At 43.4% G+C, this 24499-nt stretch overlaps 1 protein-coding gene across 3 annotated transcripts in view; it reads right to left on the reverse strand.

Moving 5' to 3' along the window:
* The window catches only part of RNF180 (ring finger protein 180), a 130230-nt gene that overhangs the window by 67510 nt on the left and 38221 nt on the right, over positions 1-24499 (reverse strand). For all 3 annotated transcript variants that reach the window (XR_005747343.1, XM_040340341.1, XM_040340352.1), the window contains exon 4: positions 21982-22878. Coding sequence is in view for 2 of the 3 variants with exons in the window: in XM_040340341.1 (XP_040196275.1) it covers positions 21982-22878 (897 nt within the window). In the remaining variant the exon portion in view is untranslated. The remainder of the gene's footprint in view (positions 1-21981; positions 22879-24499) is intronic.

The raw sequence follows: 24499 nt of genomic DNA on the forward strand, positions 1-24499 counted from the left end.
AAAGGTTACGGTCATACTCCAATATGGAATAATTCTAGTTATGGGGAACTGAGGAAACTGAGAGGGTTTGATCTATGGGGAAAACCAGGGCTGACGTATATGACACAATTATTCCAGAATGATATACTAAAAACTGTTAGTCAATTAACCATTGAATACAATATTCCGAACCAAAGATTTTTTTTTATATCCACAGCTTTAGACATGCTATACAGGCCTATTCCTCGGATTTAAAACTCTACAAATCATTTCTTTACTGGGTATGAAGGTCCATAAGCAGGGTCTTATATCACAGTTATATGGGGTATTGCATAACAAATTCCGAAAATCTGTAGTTATTCCATCAAGGATGCAATGGGCACGAGACCTGGGACCAATATCAGATGATCAATGGGCAATAGCATTGTCTTCAGTTCCCAGGGTTTCCTTATCCGCCACGCAAAGTCTAAGGCCGCGTACACACGGTCAGACAAAACCGATGAGAATGGACCGAGGTTCAGTTTCATCGGTCCAAACCGACCGTGTGTATAGCCCATCGGTCTGTTGTCCTTCGATCCAAAATTTTAAAACATGCTTTAAAATCGAACCGATGGCCCGCTGCCCGATCGGTTCAAACCGATGGTTAGTACAGAAAGCATGCGCATGCTCAGAATCAAGTCGACGCATGCTTGGAAGCATTGAACTTCATTTTATTCAGCACGTCGTGTGTTTGACGTCACCGCGTTCTGACCCGATCGGTTTTTGGAACGATGGTGTGTACGCACATCAGACCATCAGGCCACTTCAGCGGTGAACCGATGGAAATGGCCCGTCGGACCATTCTCATCGGTTTGGAACGACGCGGCCGAACACAATTATTCATTTTACATAGGTCTTACCACACACCCGAGAAGCTATTTAAATGGGAACGTAGAGATGCTCCCCTTTGTCCTCTAAGTAAAGAAGGGCCTGCGAACTTAATACATATGTTATGGAGATGTCCTAAACTCCACCGTTAATGGAGATCTACAATCAAAGCATACTGTCAATTTATACATTTTATAATATTAGCATTGTAATAACAATACAAAAGTTATTTTTGACAATCCAGTATAAGCTTACATGAAAGTTCTGCCTGTCTGCTGGCCATACACAGCTTCCTAGATTCTTGCATGCTCTGCAGATTCTCCACTGCCATTTACTTTCAATATCTAAGCACTATGGCCCGGATTCAGAAAGAAGATACGACGGCGTCCGGCCGTCGTATCTATGCGCCTGATTCATAGAATCAGGTTACGCATAGATCTCCCTAAGATCCGACAGGTGTAAGTGACTTACACCGTCGGATCTTAGGCTGCAATCTCACGCTGGCCGCAAGGTGGCGCTTCTGTTTGTATACACAAGGAATATGCAAATGAGGAGTTACGCTGATTCAGAAACGAACGACCGCCCGGCGCTTTTTTTTTACGTCGTTTGCGTTCGGCTTTTTCCGGCGTATAGTTACCCCTGCTATATGTGGCGTATCCTATGTTAAGTATGGCCGTCGTTCCCGGGTCGAATTTTGATTTTTTTACGTCGTTTGCGTAAGTCGTTCGCGAATACGGATGGATGTAATTTACGTTCACGTCGAAACCAATGACGTCCTAGCGACGTCATTTAGAGCAATGCACGCTGGGAAATTTTACAGACGGCGCATGCGCAGTTCGTTCGGCGCGGGGATGCGCCTGATTTAAATTTTACACACCCCCTAGCCGCGGAATTTGAATTCCGCCGGGGGATTTACGATACGCCGCCGCAAGTTTACAGGCAAGTGCTTTCTGAATAAAGCACTTGCCTCAAAAACTTGCAGCGGCGTATCGTAAATCCCCCGGCGGAATTCAAAGATCCGCTCACCTATCTGAATCTAGCCCCAAATATATATCTCATGGTATCTTGCGACCTTCAGCCTGGGTTCACATTGGTGCATGTGGAATACCGCATGTTTGTTGTTCTGCACAGGAATCGCACAGCATTCCTGTGCACATCGCATGCGATGTATATGCGTTGCAATTTGAGCCATGGATTTTGTATGGCTCAAATTACATCACATCCGCACCAAAATGGTGCAGGCCCCCTTTTTCCCCCTGCAGCTGAATTGCATGACATGGGAGATGCGTTTTGCCATCTGTTTTGGGGTGTCGTTAATCGAAAATTGACATCCGCAGTAGATCGCATGGACGCCGTGCGATTGCTTTGCAGTGCGGTGCGATGTGGGGAAATGCAGAGAATCTTGTGCGCTTCCTGTTACGCATCAGCGTGAACCAGTACTCAAGTGGCGAATTCTGTACGCATGCTACCCGAAATTCATTCTTTCAGCACCTCCGAAGGTAGACTCTGTGAATTCTGTGACACTGCAGCACCTATTCACATAGTAATTATGTCACAGATTCCAAGGAAATAAGGCTTCATGTACACGATACTCCTATTTTTTCAGACATTTTTTTTATTTTATGTATTTGCGCACATTTTCACGTATATGCGTTCGCACAAATTTGCACATTTTCGCGCCAAACTTATTTTCACATTATGTTAATGGACATTTGTGCACAAACGCGCGCATTTGAGTGCATCGCGGCGCAAATTTCTGACCATATGCACGCATTTAGGAGTGCCTTACACAGAAAAAAATGACAGCTTAAAGCGGAGTTCCAGCCTTTTAGCGTTTATTAAAAACCAGCAGCTACAAAAAGTGTAGCTGCTGACTTTTAATAAACAGACACTTACCTGCTCCACAGTCCGCTCCTCTCCCCTCCTCTCTGGCTTTTGGCTTTACGGCCGGGCACTCACTGCGCATGCGTGAGTCGCGCTGCGCTCTATTGCCGCGTACACACGATCATTTTTCGGCATGAAAAAAAACTTTGTTTTTCAGCATGTCCAAAAAACAAAGTTTTTCCAACTTCATCATTAAAAACTATGTTGCCCACACACCATCGTTTTTGAAAAATGATGAACAAAGCGCGGTGACGTACAACACGTACGACGGCACTCTAAAGGGGAAGTTCTATTCGCCTTTGGGCTGCTTTTAGCTGATTTCTTGTTAGTAAAAGAGGATTCACGCTTTTTTGTCTGTTACAGCGTGATGAATGTGCTTACTCCATTATGAATAGTAGTTTTACCAGAATGAGCGCTCCCGTCTCATAACTTGCTTCTGGGCATGCGCGGGTTTAAAACTTTGTTTTTGCCCACACACGATCATTTTTAACAACATGAAAAACGACATTTTAAAAAATGATGTGAAAAAATTTGTCGTTTTTCAGAAGCCGAAAAATGATGTGAAGCCCACACACGATCATTTTAAATGACGTTTTTTAAAACGTTGTTTTTTTCATGCCGAAAAATGATCGTGTGTACGCGGCATATGAGTGGACAGGCGATCTCCTGAGAGCCGTCACGTGTCCCTGGAGATCGCCTACAGGGAGGGGCTGCCTAAGGCGAGAAGAGAAGTCACCGAGGTGGTCCCTGGGCAGAAGGAGGAAGTGGAACAGGGAGTCCCACTCCTACCAAAGCCCCCACCCCCCCCAAAAAAAATGACATGCCAAATGTGGCATGTAAGGGGGCGAGGAGTGCTTAAAGTGGAAGTTCCACTTTTGGGTGGAACTCCGCTTTAAGCTGGCAGCTGTTAGAGGGGCAATACAGTGTCAAAAAAATATTGTTTATATATATATATATATATATATATATATATATATATATATATATAATTTCTTCTTTTAACCTTTATATGTCCTAAAATATATTTAGGTAGGAAATTTAGTAAGAGGGTTACTGTCAAGTTAATTAATGCACAACGATGGTACTAAATTTGGTCTGGGTATCAGCACAATAAGAGAATCAGACACAACTGAATGGATAAAACCATCAATGTCCTCTAGCCATTAAGAGGTTAATATATAAGATATTCTATGTGTATAGCTAAACTAAAAAATAGAAAAGATTGGCATGTATGTAACTAGGTACTGCCTGCACTTAAAAAGGGATTTGAACTGTGCTGGTGGGGTAAAGCATGTATGTAGCATGAAGTCTGCTGCCCTCTGCTGTTAATAAATAAATATGCCAGGATGAAAACTGGATAAACTCATGATAAACTGTTATTTAAATGAAACTGTCAACATTAATCCACAAATCAGCAGGACTGGTATCCCAAACCTCCAGAGTACACTATTTAATAGCGAACTCTAATTGTATTTTTCATTTCTTAATTAGAACAATATTATAGGAGAGTTTTAATATAATAACTGCTTTGTAATGCAATTATTCTGAAAATGTACTCAGTTAACCACGTGGGCTTATTTAATATGATTACATACAGACTGTTACCCATAAAAAGCAATACGCTTTCTTCAGTCTAAAGTGATCAGGAAAATGAAAGGTGATTTAGCATTCATGCTGTGGGCTAGTACAGTGTGAAGATCACACTAATAAAGGATGATGGTGTTGCAGAAATGTCAAGGAATCCGTGATTTTTGTTGTATGAACTTTATGGCAAAACACACATGTATAAAGCTGAAGTGAGAAAAAATATTAAAAGTGTATTTAAAACCCAAAATGTATTTTTTAATATAAATATATACAATTATATCTATATATTCACAAGAAAAATGTTTTTTCTGGACAATGCAACAGTTTCACGTTAAAGCCTAGTGTTTTTTTTTTGTTCTTTTAATCAGCGGTTTGTGCGGGCTGCATTTACACAGGGACGGCAGCCCATTGAAATGAATAAGCTGCTGTGCCAGTGTTTCTAGAAAAAAAGGGAACACATGCACCTTTTTAAATACACGGCCACAGGAAAATCCCATGGTCTTTTTTGACCATGGAATATCCCTGCGGTTCCAGCACTCGCAAGCGCGTTGTGTGCTGAGATGTGTGTGGGTGCCATTCAGAATAAATGACAGCCCCATGTGTTTCCTAAGAGCAGTGCGATTTGGCTGTGGGTGGTTGCGGGTGCGGAAACAGAAGTGATTCCCGCTCACCCAGAGGTGTGAACCAAGCCTCAAGAAAAAGTGTCCCATGTGATAGTGGCTGCTCTCTTAGGTTTGGTTTGCACCTCCACGTGTGGCTGCGGGCGTGGAATCGCATCTGTTCCCACACTTGCAGCCAAACCATGTTGCTCTTAGGAGATGCGGGTGGCTGCCATTTATTCTGAATGGCACCCACACACATCCCTGCACACCGCGCTTTTGCTGGTGCGGGAACCACAGGGAAATCGCACAGTAAACAGACCATGTGATTTCCCTGCGGCCACTTTTTTGAAAAGGTGCATGCAACTTTTTTTTTGCAGAAACACAAAGCACAGCAGTCCATTAATTTAAACAAAACGCAGAAGTGTGAACCTAGGGTTAGTCCGAATTGTCAGTCTTCTGCCCCCATAGTCCTGCCGTGGTAATCTTCTTTTGCTGCAGCGGACCTGTCATGGGCATTTCCCAAAAGTACCCACTATGCCCGCCCTGTCTGTCCCCATCCTCCATTTATAGAAGCTGAACTATAGCTTCCAGCAAAAAGAAAGCGCTCTATGAATGGATGACAGGTGAATGAATGAAAGGTCCAGCTTCTCCATTCCCAGATGGAAGCTATAGTATAGCTTCTATGAATGGAGGAGAGGGACTTTAAGGACGGGCATGGTCGGCACCCTTAAAGAGTGCCTATGACAGATCCAGTGTGTGCAGTCTCTCAGATGGAGGCTGCTTATCTGGACACGGATGTATTAACCACTTAAGACCCGGACCATTATGCAGGTAAAGGACCTGGCCACGGCTGGGCACTTAAAGGGGACGTACAGGTACGTGCCTGTGCCCAGCCGTGCCATTCTGCCAACGTAAATGTGCAGGAGGCGGTCCGTGGTTAAATAGAGTATATACTTGAAATGTACCGAAATTTTTAAACATATCGGCCGAAAATCGTGTTAGTGGTATTTTCCTGATGAGTGAGTGAGTGAGAAACTTGTATAGCGCAACACATGCGAACTGAATCGCCTCTGGGCGCTTAGTATCCATTTCCTACGTATAATTAGCCTTCAGAACAGATGGGTTTTGAGTTTTTTCCTGAAGGCCTGGTGATCCACTTCCATGCGGATACTGGTTGGAAGATCGTTCCACAGTCTAGGTTCTTGGACTGCAAATCTTCGTTCTCCTTTGGATTTGTATCTGGCCTTGGGTATCTGGAGTAGTTTTCGATCGGTGGAACGAAGAACGTAATGGGGGTTGTGACTAGGGTTGTCCCGATACCGATACTAGTATCGGTATCGGGACCGATTCCGAGTATTTGCGGGAGTACTCGTACTCCCGCAAATACCCCCGATACCGAAATAGAATACTTCCCGCCCGCCGCCGTCCCCGCCGACGCCACCACCGCCGCCGTCCCCGCCAACGCCACCACCGCCGCAGCCGCATCCCCGCTTGGTTATTATGTGCGGGGAACATTACAGCTTTCATTTGAATAGCTGTAGTCTTTCCCGCGCGCCGCGTATAGACACTCCCCCTTGCTCGGGTGAACTGTCCAATCCCGAGCAAGGGGGAGTGTCTATACGCGGCGCGCGGGAAAGACTACAGCTATTCAAATGAAAGCTGTGATATTACCCGCACGCTGCAAACCATTCCATGCCGCACATGTGACAGCAGAATGTGGCGGCGTCGCACGGGTTATTCCGCAGTGCTCACCAATAGCAGACAGGGCGGTTTTGCCGGCTGCGCATTATTCGAGATGTTGCTTCCTGAAATCCTCCAATCCCAGCACCCCCCGCTCTGCTGACACCCAGGCAGGTAATAGTGCGCCGTGTCCTACACCCGGAGTCACCCCATTGCCGCTCACAGACCGGATCTGCTGGTGCCGTAGCTTGCAGTGGAGGCCGGGGGTCCCCGCTAACATCGCTCCTCTGTAGTGATCTGTTCGTTGCTTGTCTGTCTGTGACCTGTAATACTAGTACTGCAGGGTGACTGAAACATGTGAGACAGGTCTCCTCCTGTGTGTGTCAGCAGGCTGGCATCGCTACTATGGGGACAGATTGTATAGGAATGCATGGGGAGATCTTCACCTGTGATCAGTTTGTTTTTTCTACTTCTGTGTCACAATAGATGTCATCTATGTGATCAGTTTTCCAAGGAGGAGAACCAGGGTAAATCCGAGTCTGCGACTCTAGCTACTTCAGTTAGCCGAGTCAGCAATATTTTGTGGTCTACAGTATCAAAAGCTGCGCTTAGATCCAGCAGTACCAGAAGACAAGATTCTCCTTCGTCTGCTGCCTCCAGAGCATCATCCCATATTTTGAGAAGCGCTGTTTCCATACTGTAGCCTGGACGGAAACCCGATTGAAAAGGATCCAGTAGTTTGTGGGTGTCTAAATGATGTCGTAGCTGTTGTACAACTGCTTTCTCCATTATCTTGGAGAAGATGTTTAGGCCTGTTATGGGTCGACGATGGTTTGGGTCTTTGGGGTCCAGGGTGTTTTTTTTTAGAATTGGTTTGATTATGCCTTGTTTCAGCAGGGTCGGCACCATGCATTCCTCGAAAGATTGGTTTATGAGGTGCGTGCGTGCCACAATATCGGCACATTCTTTCAACAGTTTAGTGGGGATGATATCATAAGGCACTATGCTGTCTCGCAGAGTACTGATGACATTTTTGGTGGTGTCGATGGAGATGGGCTTTAGAGTGAATTTAGTTGATTGCGGCATATTTGTGTGGATATTAGCTTTTTGATTTAGAGGGGAGTCGGTGGTGGTTCTATTTTGCTGAATAATTTCACGGATTTTTTTTCAATTTTGTTAATGAAATAATCCGATAATTCGTTGCAAAACTCTTGTGATTCAGAATTCAGAGCCTCGAGGCAGGCTGGGTTCATGGACTGAGCAACTAAATTAAAGAGTTTGTGGGGGCGGTTTAGGGCTTTAGTGATGATAAGAAAAAAAAGGTACAATGGCACCGTAAATGCACACAATTTAGCTGCAATTTTACCCCCATTTTACTGTGCTTATGGTGTGTTTTTATAGGTCATGTGACTAAAAAACAAAGCACATAAAAAATGTAACATGGGTTTGTTAGGACCCTTTCACAGTGAGGCATATTTCAGGCGTTTTAGCGCTAAAAATAGCACATAAATAACACCTAAAAAAATACTGCCCCAGCATTCTCAATGTGAAAGCCCGAGGGCTTTTACACTGAGGTGATGCTCTATAGCTGGAGGAAAAAAAGATCTCCTGCAAGCAGCATCTTTGAAACGGTAAAGGAGCGGTGTGTATACCGCTCCTTTACTACTTCTTCCCATTTAAATCAATGGGACAGCGAGGCTATACCACCCGAAAACCGTGGCTGTAGCCGTGGTTTGCAGGTGGTATTAACCCTTTTTTGGCCGCTAGCGGGGTTTAAAACCGCACAGCTAGCAGCCGAATATTGCGGTAAATACGGCGGTATACCGCTGCCGCACCACCTCCCGCGCCCAGTGTGAAAAGGGGCCTTATTGATGTGTTCTTGCTGCATTTTCAATGCATTTCAACGGGGAGGTGCGTTTTGGTGCATTTTTTTGGAACTGACCAAAAATGCAGCAAGGAAGCTCAACGGATCAGTGTGAAGACATACATGGAATTTAAAGGGATACATTTTTCTTGCACATAATGGCCAACAATAAATTCATATTCATTCAAATTGGCGATATTAATTAAAAAAAGTTGAATATAATACAATAATATATATATATATATATATATATATATATATATATATATATATATATATATATATATATATATAATTTTTTTTTTTATTATTTTTTTTTTATCGGTTTCGGTTTTCAGCCAAGTGTATCCTGCATTTTCGGTTTTGCTGCCAAAATTTCCATTTGGTGCACCTCTAGTTAATCCCACAAACACTATCCAGATTCCCATTGCTTAGGAGGTGCTGTGTTTGTATCAGGAATAGCTGCAAACACATAATGCTGCGGTATGAGAATATTGCACAACAGCACGTATACACGGCCCAGGAAGGTGTCCTTGCTCAGGGGAAGGTCAGACTGCTATGACACTGTTTACAGACTTCTTTACTGACCAGCTGACCCAGAATATAAATCATGTGATCGTCTAACTCTGTACAGTAAATCATTGTCTACAAAACAGTCACACAGCAGCCAGAGTCAGCTCATGTCATCAATCAGCCTTCTTCTGTCCAGGAGAAGAGCTCAGTGTATGGTTTCTCTTTATCACAAAAGGGGCCAAACGAGTCAAAGTGGTTGTTACATCATCAAACTGCAAGAAAAACGCAATCCTATCTGATTTATTCTTCTTCCATGACTTGAAAACGTTTGATAAACAAATGGCGTAATTGTATGGTGCTGAAACAGCCAACATGTTGCCTTGGAAGTCTTTCAGACTCATTTTTTTTTAAAATATTTATTATCTCCTGTAAGCCACGGTTTTCTACAAGAGCAGAATCTGTAATAGCGTTGCATAGTATTGGCAAATGGTCAAATACAAACTGCGCATAAAAGAACATGGTGATTTTGTCTCTTAAAGAAGTTCTGGTTCACTACATCCACCTGACCTACGGCTTGAGAATGACCAATTTAGACTACAAAAGACAATAGTAGGGAATTAGGTAAAAAGATTTTTTGCGCTATAAACAAAAATAGAGCGACAATTTTGAAAAAAACTCAATATTTTTTACACTTTGCTATAATAAATATCCCCAAAAATCTATATAAAAAACATTTCCACAGTTTAGGCCAATACGTATTCTTCTACATATTTTTGGTAAAAAAAAAAATGCAATAAGAGTATATTGATTGGTTTGCGCAAAAGTCATAGCATCTACAAAGTAGGGGATAGTTTTATGGTATTTTTATTTTTTTATAGTAAATCATCGATTTTTATCGTGACTGCGACTTTATGGCAGACACATCGGACACTTTTGTCACATTTTTGGACCATTCTCATTTTACAGCGATCATATAAATAAATATAAATACTACATCCTATAATGTTATAATTTAATAAAATTAGAATGAACTAAATAAATACAAATATGCACCGATTACTGTGAAAATGACACTGGCAGTGAAGGGGTTAACCACTAGGTGGTGCTGAAGGGGTTAGGTGTCCTAGGGAGTGCTTCTAACTGTTAGGGGGCGTGGTTACGAGTGACACGTCACTGATCGCTGTTCCCGATAAGAGGGAACAGAGGATCAGTGACAGCGTCACTAGGCTGAATGGGGAGATGCTTGTTTACACTTGCCTCTCCCCATTCTGCAGCTCTGTGACCCGATCGGCAGAATGGCACGGCTGGGCAAAATAACGTGTATATATACTGTACATCACTTTGAAATTCCTAAAATAGAGGGGGAACCAATGCGCACACCAACCTGACAAGGGCAAATAATACTAAACAAATAAAACTAACAAGCAGCAGCCACAGCCAATAGTGTTCACACACTGACAATGATATGAAAATATGGGGGGTGCAATGGCGCTTGCAATAAAATAACTAAAAACTATATTAAAACACTTCCTGTTGATGGAACAAAATTTCAATCAAAATAAAAAATCCACCACTTCCTGTATTTCTAGAGGTGTTCCACTCCAAATGCAGTTTAAACGACCATCCAACATCAATATGATAATGTGGAGGGTGGTATGAGTGATAAAATAATAATACGAGTATCCATGGGTGTAGGAACCCTTACAAATCTGGGGGGGACAGCATTTTTACTCGCCAGGTATATTCGTATCTCAAGCCAATAGATCAAACTATTAAGGGCTCTTTCAGGCTGGGTTCACACTACGGTTTTCCCGTCCGTCAGCCGCATACGATTTCAGTATTGAAAACGTACGGGCCCGGACGGGAAAACGTATAGATAGAGAATGCATTGCAAATCGTATGCACTCAGATGCATCCGGGTGCGTACGATTTGCTGGCAAAACGTTTTTTAAACGTACGCAAAACCGTGTTCAACCACGGTTTTGCGGTCGTTTTTAAAACAGTATGGCAACCGCATACGTTTTCCTTTAACATTAATGTCAATGGAAAACGTACATATGTGCGGTTCCATACGTTCCCGTCCGTTTCAGCCGCATACGGTTTTTCATATAAATCGTATGCGGCTGACGGACGGGAAAACCGTAGTGTGAACCCAGCCTCACACGTCTGTTCAGTTTTTCAGATCAGTTTTTTTTTCATCAGTTGATCCGTTTTTCCATCAGTTTTTCGTCAGTTTTTCATCAGTTTTTGCATCAGTTTTTCCATCCATTTTTTTTTGTTTTTTTTGTGGCTTTTTACATAGAAAAAACGGATGTTAGCGGAACGGATGATAAACGGATCATCCGTTAACGTCCGTTTTTCGTCCGTTCCGTTTATTAGACGGAAGAAAAATAGGGTTTTCTTCCGTCCAAAAAAACGGAACTGAACGCAGACGGATGCTAACGGACGTTAGCGGATGCTCATCCGCTAACGGACGCTAGCCCATAGGGAAGCATTGCGGTCCGTTAACGGACGTCCAAAAAACGGACGAACGGAATGGACGCGTGAAAGAGCCCTTAAGCAATCCAGAGAGGGTAATGCGAAGAGCAATATGCAGCAATAAAAAAATAAACCATCATAGCATTAGTAAAACACATGGCATCAGTAAAAATCAACCGGTATAGCATTAGTAAAAATCAACCCACATGGCATTAGTAAAAATCAACCCACATGGCATCAGTAAAAATCAACCCACATGGCATCAGTAAAAATTAACCCACATGGCATCAGTAAAAATTAACCCACATGGCATCAGTAAAAACCAACCCACATGGCATCAGTAAAAATTAACCCACATGGCATTACTAAAAATCAACCCACATGGCATTAGTAAAAATTAACCCACATGGCATCAGTAAAAATTAACCCACATGGCATTAGCAAAAATCAACCCACATGGCATTACTAAAAATCAACCCACATGGCATAAGTAAAAACCAACCCACATGGCATCAGTAAAAATCAACCCACATGGCATCAGTAAAAATTAACCCACGTGGCATTACTAAAAATCAACCCACATGGCATCAGTAAAAATTAACCCACATGGCATTACTAAAAATCAACCCACATGGCATAAGTAAAAATGGTGGCACAGTGGCACAGTGGCGACAATTGATGGGCACAGTGGCTGCGTTTGATGGGCACAGTGGCTGTGTGTGATTGGCACAGTGGATGCGTTTGGGCACAGTGGCGACAATTGATGGGCACAGTGGCTGCTTTTGATGGGCACAGTGGCTGCATGTGATGGCACAGTGACTGCGTTTGGTGGCACAGTGAGGCTGCAATTAATGTTTTTTTTTTCTTTAGAGAAGGCAAGCTCAAAATAACAAACATTTTTTTAAACTGCTATTTTTTATTTAAAAAATTAACCCACATGGCATCAGTAAAAATGGTGGCACAGTGGCTGCATGTGATGGGCACAGTGGCGACAATTGATGGGCACAGTGGCTACGTTTGATGGGCACAGTGGCTGCATGTGATGGCACAGTGGCTGCGTGTGATGAGCACAGTGGCGACAATTGATGGGCACAGTGGCTACATTTGATGGGCACAGTGGCTGCGTGTGATGAGCACAGTGGTGACAATTGATGGGCACAGTGGCTGCGTTTGATGGGCACAGTGGCGACAATTGATGGGCACAGTGGCGACAATTGATGGGCACAGTGGCTACGTTTGATGGGCACAGTGGCTGCGTGTGATGAGCACAGTGGCGACAATTGATGGGCACAGTGGCGACAATTGATGGGCACAGTGGCTGTGTGTGATGAGCACATTGGCGACAATTGATGGGCACAGTGGCTACGTTTGATGGGCACAGTGGCTGCATGTAATGGCACAGTGGCTGCGTGTGATGAGCACAGTGGCGACAATTGATGGGCACAGTGGCTACATTTGATGGGCACAGTGGCTGCATGTGATGGCACAGTGGCTGCGTGTGATGGGCACAGTGGCTACGTTTGATGGGCACAGTGGCTACGTTTGATGGGCACAGTGGCTGCGTGTGATGAGCACAGTGGCGACAATTGATGGGCACAGTGGCTACGTTTGATGGGCACAGTGGCTGCATGTGATGGCACAGTGGCTGCGTGTGATGAGCACAGTGGCGACAATTGACAGGCACAGTGGCTGCATGTGATGGCACAGTGGCTGCGTGTGATGGCACAGTGGCTGCGTGTGATGAGCACAGTGGCGACAATTGATGGGCACAGTGGCTACGTTTGATGGGCACAGTGGCTGCATGTGATGGCACAGTGGCTGCATGTGATGGCACAGTGACTGCGTTTGGTGGCACAGTGAGGCTGCAATTAATGTTTTTTTTTTTTCTTTAGTCAGAGAAGGCAAGCTCAAAATAACAAACATTTTTTTAAACTGCTATTTTTTATTTAAAAAATTATGGTCACCTCAGGCTAAGGTGACCATAATTTTTTAAATATAGCAGTTTAAAAAAATGTTTGTTATTTTGAGCTTGCCTTCTCTGACTTAAGAAAAAAAAAAAACATTGAGGTCCTCAGCTCAGTCCAACACCCCCCCCCCTCCCTCCCTCCCCAATACTTTCTTACTTTTAATGAAGGTTCTGTCTTCTTGCAGACAGTTTTTACTGTAATCAGAATTAGTACGGCAGGCCAGGCCCAGGCGCAGCAGCAGGCTCCTCGTGACCGTGAGTCACAGCTTGTACTCTGACTGGCGCCGACAGTCACTCTCGCTCCCTCCTCCCTCCTCCCTCTCTCACCTCCGGCCGCCGGCGTGACGTCACGCGGCGCACGGCGGTGGAAATGGAATGAACCAAATCATCCTCCATGGGGGGGGGGCGAGGAGATGCACCGGAGGAAAGGGAGCCAGCCAGGAGCGCACGCGGCAGCCAGTGAGTCGGCGCCAGCGGGCACACAGTATAGTGAGCGCAGTCACATCTGGGGGGGATTTTACCATACATGTCCCCCCCGCATTATTTCCTGGGGGGGATGCGTCCCCCCCGTCCCCCCCGGTTCCTACGCCCGTGCGAGTATCCTTATTTTGATATACACACGTGCCTATATAAAGCACAATGTAAATACAATGAATGTAATCAATCCTCAAATTCCGGGACAAGGAAAGCACCCAGACCTTAAAGCGGTGGTTCACCCTCCATAGCAGCATTTTAGCATAAAATTTGGCATAGTAGCGCGAGCTACAGTATGCCTGTCTTGATTTTTTTATCCCCGTACTCACAGTGCAATCCTACATTGAAGATTCCGTCTCCCCGCGGGGAATGGGCGTTCCTACCCAGACGGAGGATGATTGACGGCCGGCTCTGGCACGTCACGCTCCCCGAAGACAGCCGGAGTAGGTCTCGGCTCTTCACGGCGCTATACGGCGCCTGCGCACAGACTATGCGCAGGCACCGTGAAGAGCCAAACCTATTTTGGCTATTTCCGGAGAAGCGTGACGTGCCAGAGCCGGCCGTCAATCATCCTCCGTCTGGATAGGAACGCCCATTCCCCGTGGGGAGTCGGTATCTTCAATGTACGAGTGCACTGTGAGTACGGGGATAAAAAAAATCAAGACAGGCATACTGTAGCTCGCGCTACTATGCCGAATTTTATGCTAGAAGAAAAAAAAATTTATTATTTTTTTGTTTATAGGGTGAACCCCCGCTTTAATAAATAATGTGAGGGGCAAATAAAGGTGAAATTTCCTAATACTGAGCAACCGTGCCAATATTAAATAGATAATAAATATAGATAAAAATTCAAAATTCGAATACCATAAATAAAAACAATGAGTGAAAAATATCCAATAAAGTGCTTAATTCATTGAAAGTGCATAAGTGCAATAATAAAACTGTAGTCCAATATATGTCTTGAAAATAAACGTCCTTATAAGTGAAATAAATAACATGCATGCAAACCCAATCTATATAAAGGCCGAAGTGAAAATGTCCCATACACTTCAAAAAACGTGAAAAACACAAAAAACGTGTCATAAAAAATATATATAAAAAAATGTGATGATATGAATATATAAAAAATATATTTATTTATAATACCAAAAAGTGTCCAGTGCACAAACGTGCAGAAACCAATGGATGAAATCCAATAAATGTGTCCAGTGCACAGACGTGCAGAGAAAATAAAGTCAATTGAATACTTCAATCATAGACTTGAAAGGTGCATAAGTGCTCCACCAACCACCAGGCTTTCCACAGTGTAGATGTACGAATCCGCGTTCATGCAAGCCCCTTACCTCACAGAGGCTATATTAAAGCCTGTAATGCTGCCAGAGAAGGTATTTCCCAGCCAACCTGCTGCTTCACTCACACACGAACCGGCTCACAGGGTCCCAGCAATGGTGCTCAAATATAAAAACAGGGATGCTTCCATAGCGTAAAAACGTACATAATTTATTTAAATTAAAAGACAAGGTAGCACTTCCAAACAGCGCTGAATCATCAGCATGTGTAACAGACAGATTCGTCTCCGCTCTGTGGCCGCGAGCGGGTGACGTCACCAGCGAAACCTCCTACTTCCTCCTCACGCGTATTGTGACACCACGTCACTTAATCATTGAAATTCCTGCTGCAAGCTCGGTGACCGTGCCCGCAGGACCCGCGGACTCGATGTCCACCGCTGTCCCGTGGGCACGGTCACGGAGCTTGCAGCAGGAATTTCAAAGTGACGTATATATATATATATACACACACACACACGTTACTTTGCCCAGCAGTGAGATTCTACCGACGTATATGTACAGGAGGCGGTCGGGGATTGGTTAGAATCTCTATAGGTGGCGCTTTCAATTTTTTTACAGGTTACCAGTGAAGCTTTACAGAGAATGTCTTGCACTAGAATTATTGCGCTCACTCAAACGATCGCGGCGATACCTGACATGTGTAGTTTGAACGCGGTTTACATATGCTGGCATGACCTATGTATGCATTTGCCTCTGCATGTGCGAGCACGAAGGGAGGGGGCACTTTAACCACTTACCGACCGCCCACTGTATATGTACGTCCTGTTTTTAAAGATGGATATCTCAGTAACTGCAGCAGCTGCTGCCACAACTGAGGTATCCATCTTTACAGTGGGCGGCCGTGTAAACGATAACGGCGGTCTCCGCGGCGTATTCGCTGCGCGATCGCTGTTATCGGTGGCGGAAGAGGGCCCCTCCCGCCGCTTACCGGAGCCGTCGGTAGCGGCGGAGGAGATCGGATGCTGCCAGCTCATGTGTGAGGACTTGAGTGAGGGCAAGATGGACCCCACCCGTCCTCATAGCTCTGCTGGGCGGAAGTGACGTCAAAACGTCAGTCCCGCCCAGCCTCTTAAAGAGACAATTTTTTTGTTGTCATTTTTTTAAATGACAAATTTTCCTTTTTTTTTTTTTTTCTTGCTTTTAAGTCTAAATATGAGATCTGAGGTCTTTTTGACCCCAGATCTCATATTTAAGAGGACCTGTCATGCTTTTTTCTATTACAAGGGATGTTTACATTCCTTGTAATAGGAATAAAAGTGATAATTTTTTTGTATTTTTTTATTTCAGTGTAAAAAAGAATAAAATCAATAAAAAGAAATAAGAAAACAAAAAAAGATTTTTTTTAAAGCGCCCCGTCCCGACGAGCTCGCGCGCAGAAGCAAACGCATACGCGAGTAGCGCCCGCATATGAAAACGGTATTCAAACCACACAAGTGAGGTATCGCCGCGATCGTTAGAGCAAGAGCAATAATTATAGCCCTAGAGCTACTCTGTAGCTCAAAAAATGCAACCTATAGAATTTTTTAAACGTCGCCTATTAAGATTTTTAAGGGTAAAAGATTGACGCCATGCCACGAGCGTGCGCAATTTTAAAGCGTGACATGTTGGGTATCATTTTACTCGGCGTAACATTATCTTTCACAATATATAAAAAAATTGGGCCAAATTTATTGTTGTCTTATTTTTTAATTCAAAAAAGTGAATTTTTTCCAAAAAAAGTGCGCTTGTAAGACCGCTGCGCAAATACGGTGTTACAAAATGTATTGCGATGACCGTCATTTTATTCTCTAGGGTGTTAGAAAAAAATATATATAATGTTTGGGGGTTTTAAGTCATTTTCTAGCAAAAAAAAATGTTTTAGTCTTGTAAACACCGAATCTGAAAAACACCTTCTGTCCTTAAGTGGTTAATAAAAATGTTTTTATTGTTTATTTTATTTTTTTATTGTTACACTTTACCTTTAAAAAAAAAAATTTGATCACTTTTATTCCTATTACAAGGAATGTAAACATCCCTTATAATAGGAATAGGGCATAAAAGAACAATTTAATGCTGCGTACACACGATGGGTCAATCCGATGAAAACGGTCTGATGGATTTTTCCATCAGTTATCCGATGAAGCTGACTGATGGTCAGTCGTGCCTACACACCATCAGTTAAAAAAACGATCGTGTCAGAACGCGGTGACGTAAAACACAACGACGTGCTGAAAAAAATTAAGTTCAATGCTTCCAAGCATGCGCCGACTTGATTCTGAGCATGTGTGGATTTTTAACCGATGGACGTGCCTACAGATGATTGTTTTTTATCTATCGGTTAGGTATCCATCAGATAATTTTAAAGCAAGTTCCATTTTTTTTAAACTGATGTATAAATAACCGATGGGGACCACACACGATCGGTTTGGTCTGATGAAAATGGTCCATCAGACCGTTTTCATCAGACAAACCGATCGTGTGTACGCGGCATAAGGCTTCCCACCCAAAAAAATGGCAGTGTTTACATCTGCGAGCGCCGTTAGTGACGTCGCTTCTGACCTCGATGGTCATAGAGATTGCCGGGGACCATCTGGTCTACAGTCTGCTCTATGGTAAACCACCGCCGGATTCATTCTTTGGCTCGCCAATTGCACAGGCGAGCCTGGAGAAGCACCAGAGGGCGGTGGGAGGGGGAAATGTCCTACGGGTAGGAAGTGGTTAAATAGTTTAGAACAGTGTTTCCCAACTCCAGTCCTCAAGGCACACCAACAGGTCATGTTTTCAGGATTTCCCTCAGATGAAACGGCTGTGGTAATTACTAAGGCAGTGAAACTGATCAAATCACCTGTGCAAAATAATGGAAAGCCTGAAAACATGACCTGTTGGTGTGCCTTGAGGACTGGAGTTGGGAAACACTGGTTTAGAAGGCAGGAGAGCAGGACAAATCTATTACTGCTGCAGGAAGGCCAATATGACACAATAGATGGGTGATAATCGTGCACAACCAGGGCTGAGTTTAGTGAGAAGAAATATTCCTTCTATCTAGCAAGACTAACAAAATAATTTTTGACATTTGGTAAATTAAGATATTCATTTACCTGGTAGAATTTATTCTTCTTAATCCAATTTTATTTTAGTCTATGCCAAGACTACATTTGGCCTCTCGCAAACCCCCGAGAATGGTAAATGCAGATCACAATGCAAAATGGATGGATAACCCATGTATACAATTAAAAATAAAACCATAAAGATCAATTGCAGGAATTAGAAAAAAAATTACCCTTTCAGTAGGGTTTCACCACACTGCAAGTAGTAAATGCTTGTTAATGCTTAGGGGGAACAGGAACAGGCATTCTAACATACCCTAATCCTAATCCCTACTCTGAAGGTGTTCTCTTCTCCCTGAAGCTCCTGTCTGTAGGTGGTCCCTCTATGTCATCAAATACAATGCAGGGCCAATAACTCTGTACTGTAGTAGGTGGCGGCAAGCATGCGGGCGTGAGGAGGAACTCCTTAGAGAGCAGTCTGCGGGAGAAAGATTGCATCGCTGGAGGGTTGGGGAGTGGGTGAAGGTGGGTTCCCAGGGGGTTCTGGTGGGTCAAGAGAGGCACTGGTTATTTTTTATGATTTATAGATTTTTGCTATGACGTTTAACTGTTTTGAATAAATTATAGTTTGGATAGTAGCTGGTGTGGTGTTCATGCTTTTTTCTTCCTTTTTTCTTTGTCGAATTAGTGGAGATGCACCGAAATTTTGTCCGAAAATGTTGTTATCTGCATTCTGCAGATCAGAGAAAAAGGTGCCGATAGTGGTGCCGAAAAAGCACACGATTTTACTGTTCTTATGGTGTGTTTTTCATAGGTCATGTGACTAAAAAACACATAAAAAATATAACACAGGCGTCTTATTGATGCGTTTTATATGCATTTCAATGGGAAGGTGCATTTTTGGTGCATTTTTTTTTTAACTGACCAAAAATGCAGCAACATTTTTAACACCACAACCAAAGAGCAACAGACCAGTGTGAAGACATACATAGAATTTAAAAGGGATGTATTTTTCTTGAGATTTTCTTGTGCTAAAGGTGCCAATGTGATTGTAAAGTCTCATTTAAAAAATAAAGTAAAAATAACAAACATGTTATACTTACCTCCTCTGTGCAGTTGGTTTTGCACAGAGCAGTCAGGATCCTCCTCTTCTCTGGTCTCTCTTTGCTGTTCCTGGCCCCTCCCTCCTATCGAGTGCCCCCACAGCCAGCAGCTTCCTATGGGGGCACTGGAGCCAAGTTACATTTCCGTGTGTCCAATCAGACACGGAGCCCCAACCTGGATCCGCCCCCTCTCTCCCCTGATTGACTAAATGACTTTGATTTACAGTCGCGGGAGCCAATGGCGCCGCTTCTGTGTCTCAACCAATCAGGAGGTGAGTCCTGGACAACTTAGACATTCGTGGACATTGCTGGAGAGAGATGGGGCTCAGGTAAGTAAGGTTTTTTATCTTAAAGTGATTGTAAAGTAACAATTTTTTTTTTATAACAAACAAGTCATACTTACCTCCACTGAGCAGTTCGTTTTGCACAGAGTGGCCCTGATCCTCGACTTCTAGTGTCCCTCGGTGGCTCTTGCGGCTCCTCCCCACATCGTATAACCCGCTAGGAGAAGCGCTCTCTCGGGGGGTTACCTTGCTCTTGTGTCCATCATTCGGCATCCATAGACGCTGAATATAGGACTCGGCCCGCCCCCCGGCGCCCGCGTCATTGGATTTGATTGAAAGCAGCAGGAGCCAATGGCTGCGCTACTATCAATCTATCCAATCGAGAGCCGAGAACCCCGGGCAGAGGGACAGCGTGTCTCCGCCGTGGGAAATTTTAGGGATCGGGTAAGTAAAACGGGGTTCACTGTAGAGCTGCACGATTCTGGGAAAAATGAGAATCGCGATTCTTTTGCTTAGAATGAAGATCACGATTCTCTCACGATTCTCAAAAACTTAACATAATTTAAATATGCGGGCGAGACTTGCGTATACATTCTGCATGCAAACTCATGGTGACGGTGGTACTTTAATTATTTTAGAGAGGGATATATTAATATTTGCCAGAGAGAAAGTATAAATTAATATTTGCCAGAGAGATTTAAGTAAATATTTGCCAGAGAGATTTAAGTAAATATTTGCCAGAGAGAATATATAAAGTTAATTTTTGACAGAGAATATATAAAATTTATATTTGCCAGAGAATATATAAAATTTATATTTGCCAGAGAATATATAAAATTTATATTTGCCAGAGAGAATACATACATAAATTATATACTAGCAGCAGCTTACAGCCTTACACTTGCCTGTGTGACATGTACAGGCTTGCCTTGCCTTGTACTAGCTGCACTGTCCCCTGGGAAGAATAGTCCTGCTGCCCATCGGCCGCGACGGAGCCAGCGTGAAACGCAAATGGCTCGGAGTTACCGGAACTGACGTCAGTTTCTGTATCTCCTGGTCTTAGCTGCCGTCAGTTCCGATATCTCCGAGCCATTTGCGTTTCACGCTGGCTCCGTCGCGGCCGATGATTCCCCTCCGCTCCAACACAGGGACACAGGCAGCCTCACTCCGCACGCTGAGAATCGCCAAATCCAGCAGGTGAGATTGCGGGGGCCGGAGAATCGTGCAGCTCTAGTTCACTGCCAGGTGTTTTTTCACCTTAATGTATAGGAAGAATTAAGGTGAAAAAACACAAGGGTTTACAACCCCTTTAATGCATAGAATGCATTAAGAAAAAACATTCTGCCTTTACAACTCGTTTAAAGGATGTTAATTAAAATGTTGAATATAATACAATTATATATAAAAATATACATTTTTTTTTTTAAACTGTAATTTTCGGTTTAGGTTTTCGGCCAAGTGCATCCTGCATTTTCTGTTTCAGCACCAAAATTTCCATTTGGTGCACCTCTACTAATTGGTTTTGGTGACACCTACCCACCTACATAGCAGGAAGCACAGCCACTTCTGTTTACTAGTGGGATTCCCAAGATCAACAATCCCTTTTTGCATGTAGATTTTTCAAATTCCTGGAATTGAGCTTTAAAGGGGTTGTAAAGGTAAATGTTTTTTCACCTTAATGCATCCTATGCATTAAGGTGAAAAAACATCCGACGGTACCGCCCCCCCCGTTTTACTTACCTGACCCCTCGAAAGTCCCGCGCGCGTCCACGTGATCCTCTTCGGTTCCCAGCCTGCCCGTTGATTGGCTAGGCTGAACGGATTGATAGCAGCGCAGCCATTGGCTGGCGCTACTGTCAATCACAGCGGATGACGCGGCGACCCGGGGGGTGGGGCCGAGTGATACAGTCGGCGGCTATGCCCGCCGTTGTATCACCGGAGCGCGCTCGCAAAAGCTTTCCACCATGCAAGCTTGCTAGCATTAAGGTGGAAAGCTTTTGCGAGGAGGAGCCTAGACAATCACCGAGGGACCCCAGAAGACCGGATTCAGGGACACTCTGTGCAAAACGAGCTGCACAGTGGAGGTAAGTATAACATGTTTGTTATTTAGTGTTCCTTTAAGCCCAGCTCAAACCAAATGTTTTTTTTTTCACACGTCAAGTGGGAGAATTACAGCCTTTGTCAGGTTTTGGAGCGCTATCTGTGACCCCATTTCTAGGGAGGTCACAGGGACAGGAAGTGAATGGGATTTTTCCTACAGGGACACAAACAACAATAAAATACTCAGATAGTTTTTAACAACCAACACAATTTGAATGGGCTTACCTGCCTATGTTCCAGCAGCCATTTCTCTCTCTTTCTTTGTTTTCGCCTTAAATTTTTAAGCTTGTTTATTTCTCTCCTGGTTAACCTTTGGTCTGTCCCGGCTAACCTGGTGGGTGAAGAGTGTAAGACCTGAGCTGAGGTAGAGTCTGCTGTTGACTGGAGAACATCTCTAGGTGTTAATCTTGGTGGTACGGCATTAGTTATGGATGTTGATAATGTAGTACTGTTGCTTTCTTCATGCGTTATTCTATTATAAATCAGGTCATTTGTTACTGTTGATGTGCTTCCTAAAAACTCTGTCATCCTTGCTAGTGATCTATTACCAAAAGAAGGTTGAGCTTCACTACTAGAGCTGAAAACAGATACTCTTGATTGTCTCTGGCTCATCTGTAGCACCATAAAGTTTCCATTCAGTTCTGCCAACTCATTGATGTCCGAGTCCAAACTTTTTGATTTACGGTGAAATAAACATCCACCACAGTCTCTCCTGCTTTCTCTTATAGCAGAATTAGGTTTCTTTAGGGATGCGTTTTTTAGAAATGCTCGTCTTATTTGATTTCTAGATGCTGGCACTTCAAGACATAATGCCTCCATTAATAATCCAGAGAGGGGGTTGTATGTGTCTGCAGTCAAACAAGCTTGATCCAGCTTCCTTCTGAATGGCTCCATCATCCCACATCTGGTTTTGCTGCTGGAAGCCTTCTCATGTGCGAAGGCGGACAGAGGACCAGATGCCAGGTTTGGTCCCGTTACTGGAAAACCAACATCAATTTTGCTTTTACAAAGACGTACGATGCCAAGATGGCCACAGGTGCATTTTGTGCTGTCGATAAAGTTGAAGGCCCCGAGTCGTGACCTGCAATAAGGACAGTTCAGCTTGCCAGCTGTCCAGTAAACCTAAAAATAAGGAGATGGGAATTTTTTTCTGTGGCTTGGCACAATACAAATGAACTGACAATTTGTTTGCTTACAAAAGAACTCCCTTTTTCTGACTTGCTTTATGTGAAATACAAGCTTGTCAGCACATAGAACACTTTGCTGTAAGCTCTGAAAGAGAAACTCTCAACAACACAGATGTCCCTAGAAAAGACTGACAATGTTGCCACCAGCTATCTACTGTGGTAGAATGAGACAGTTTAACCCACTCATTTTAGATTTACATCCAAACTGTATGAACCTTTTTTCTGTAGTATTCCAACTAATGTTTTGCATTGCACAGCTCCACACTTTACAGCTGGTACCCAATTAAATAATATTTGTACACAGTGTAAGACTAATGCCGCGTACACATGATCGGACATTCCGACATCAAAACCGTAGATTTTTTTGTCAGACGAATTGTTCGCTCAAACTTGTCTTGCATACACATGGTCACACAAATGTTGTTGGAAATTCCGAACGTCAAGAACGCGGTGACGTACAACACTATGACGAGCCGAGAAAAATGAAGTTCAATGATTCCGAGCATGGGTAGGATTTTAATGCGTTGGAATTAGCTACAGACGATCAAAATTTTCGACAAGAACAAATGTCCAATGGAGCATACACACGGTCAGATTTTCCGACAACAAGCTCACATCGAACATTTGTTGTCGGAAATTCCAACCGTGTGTACACAGCATAAGGCTGGCCATACATTATACAATTTTCTTGTACAATTTTCACTTGGCTTTATCAAAACCATATAATATGAGGTCAAACATAAACAATTTCAATTTGTATGCAATCAGGCAGGCCCTTGCTACTAAATAGTCGAAGGTAAATCTAAAGGAAATTAAATAAGAAAATTTGTATAACCTATGGCCAGCCTTAACCATTTCAGCTCCAGTTGAAGTCCCTCTAGGACGAAACGCGTAGGGCCTGGTTTTTACAATTTTCTCATATTGCCCCTTTTTAAATTTTGTGATCACTTTTTATGTATCTGTTGGTTTTATTCAAATAAAACCTATATTTTTTTAACCTGCACCATTGGGGCTGCGTTTTTCTTCTCCCCCCCGCATGTTGCTTGGAGCCTTCATTTCCATTCCACCATACCCCTTTAGGGTTTCCACCCACATCCACTCTTGAAAGCGGACATCTTGGGATAATCTGGACATCTATCCGGGATACAGTATACCTAAGGCCCTCTACTGAAGATCTACTCCACCTTCGATACAGTCCGAGGAAGCCGAGCAGAGTATGCCCCATGATTGTTCATGCCTCACTGATCTGCTGTCGCTGACAGGCAGATCCACGCTTTCCGGTAAGCGCAATAACATCTTCATTTAGAAAGTGATATTTTGTCTCTGAGGATCCACGTGGTCATTTTATCATCCATTCATCTCACCTGTTTTGGATGGACTTTCTAGTGTTATCTTATTTCATTATTATTTTTTGGTTTTGTTTCATTACAGCACCATTTTTTCACTTTTCTCATCAATATTTACTGGTTTTGGTACTTTATCACTGTCTCAGTACAGTGATTACTAATATTTCCCAAGAGAAATCGCTGTCTCCATGGTTTCACAGCGCTACATTT

The sequence above is a fragment of the Rana temporaria genome, chromosome 1 (assembly GCF_905171775.1).
Source record: "Rana temporaria chromosome 1, aRanTem1.1, whole genome shotgun sequence".
Lineage (NCBI taxonomy): Eukaryota > Metazoa > Chordata > Amphibia > Anura > Ranidae > Rana > Rana temporaria.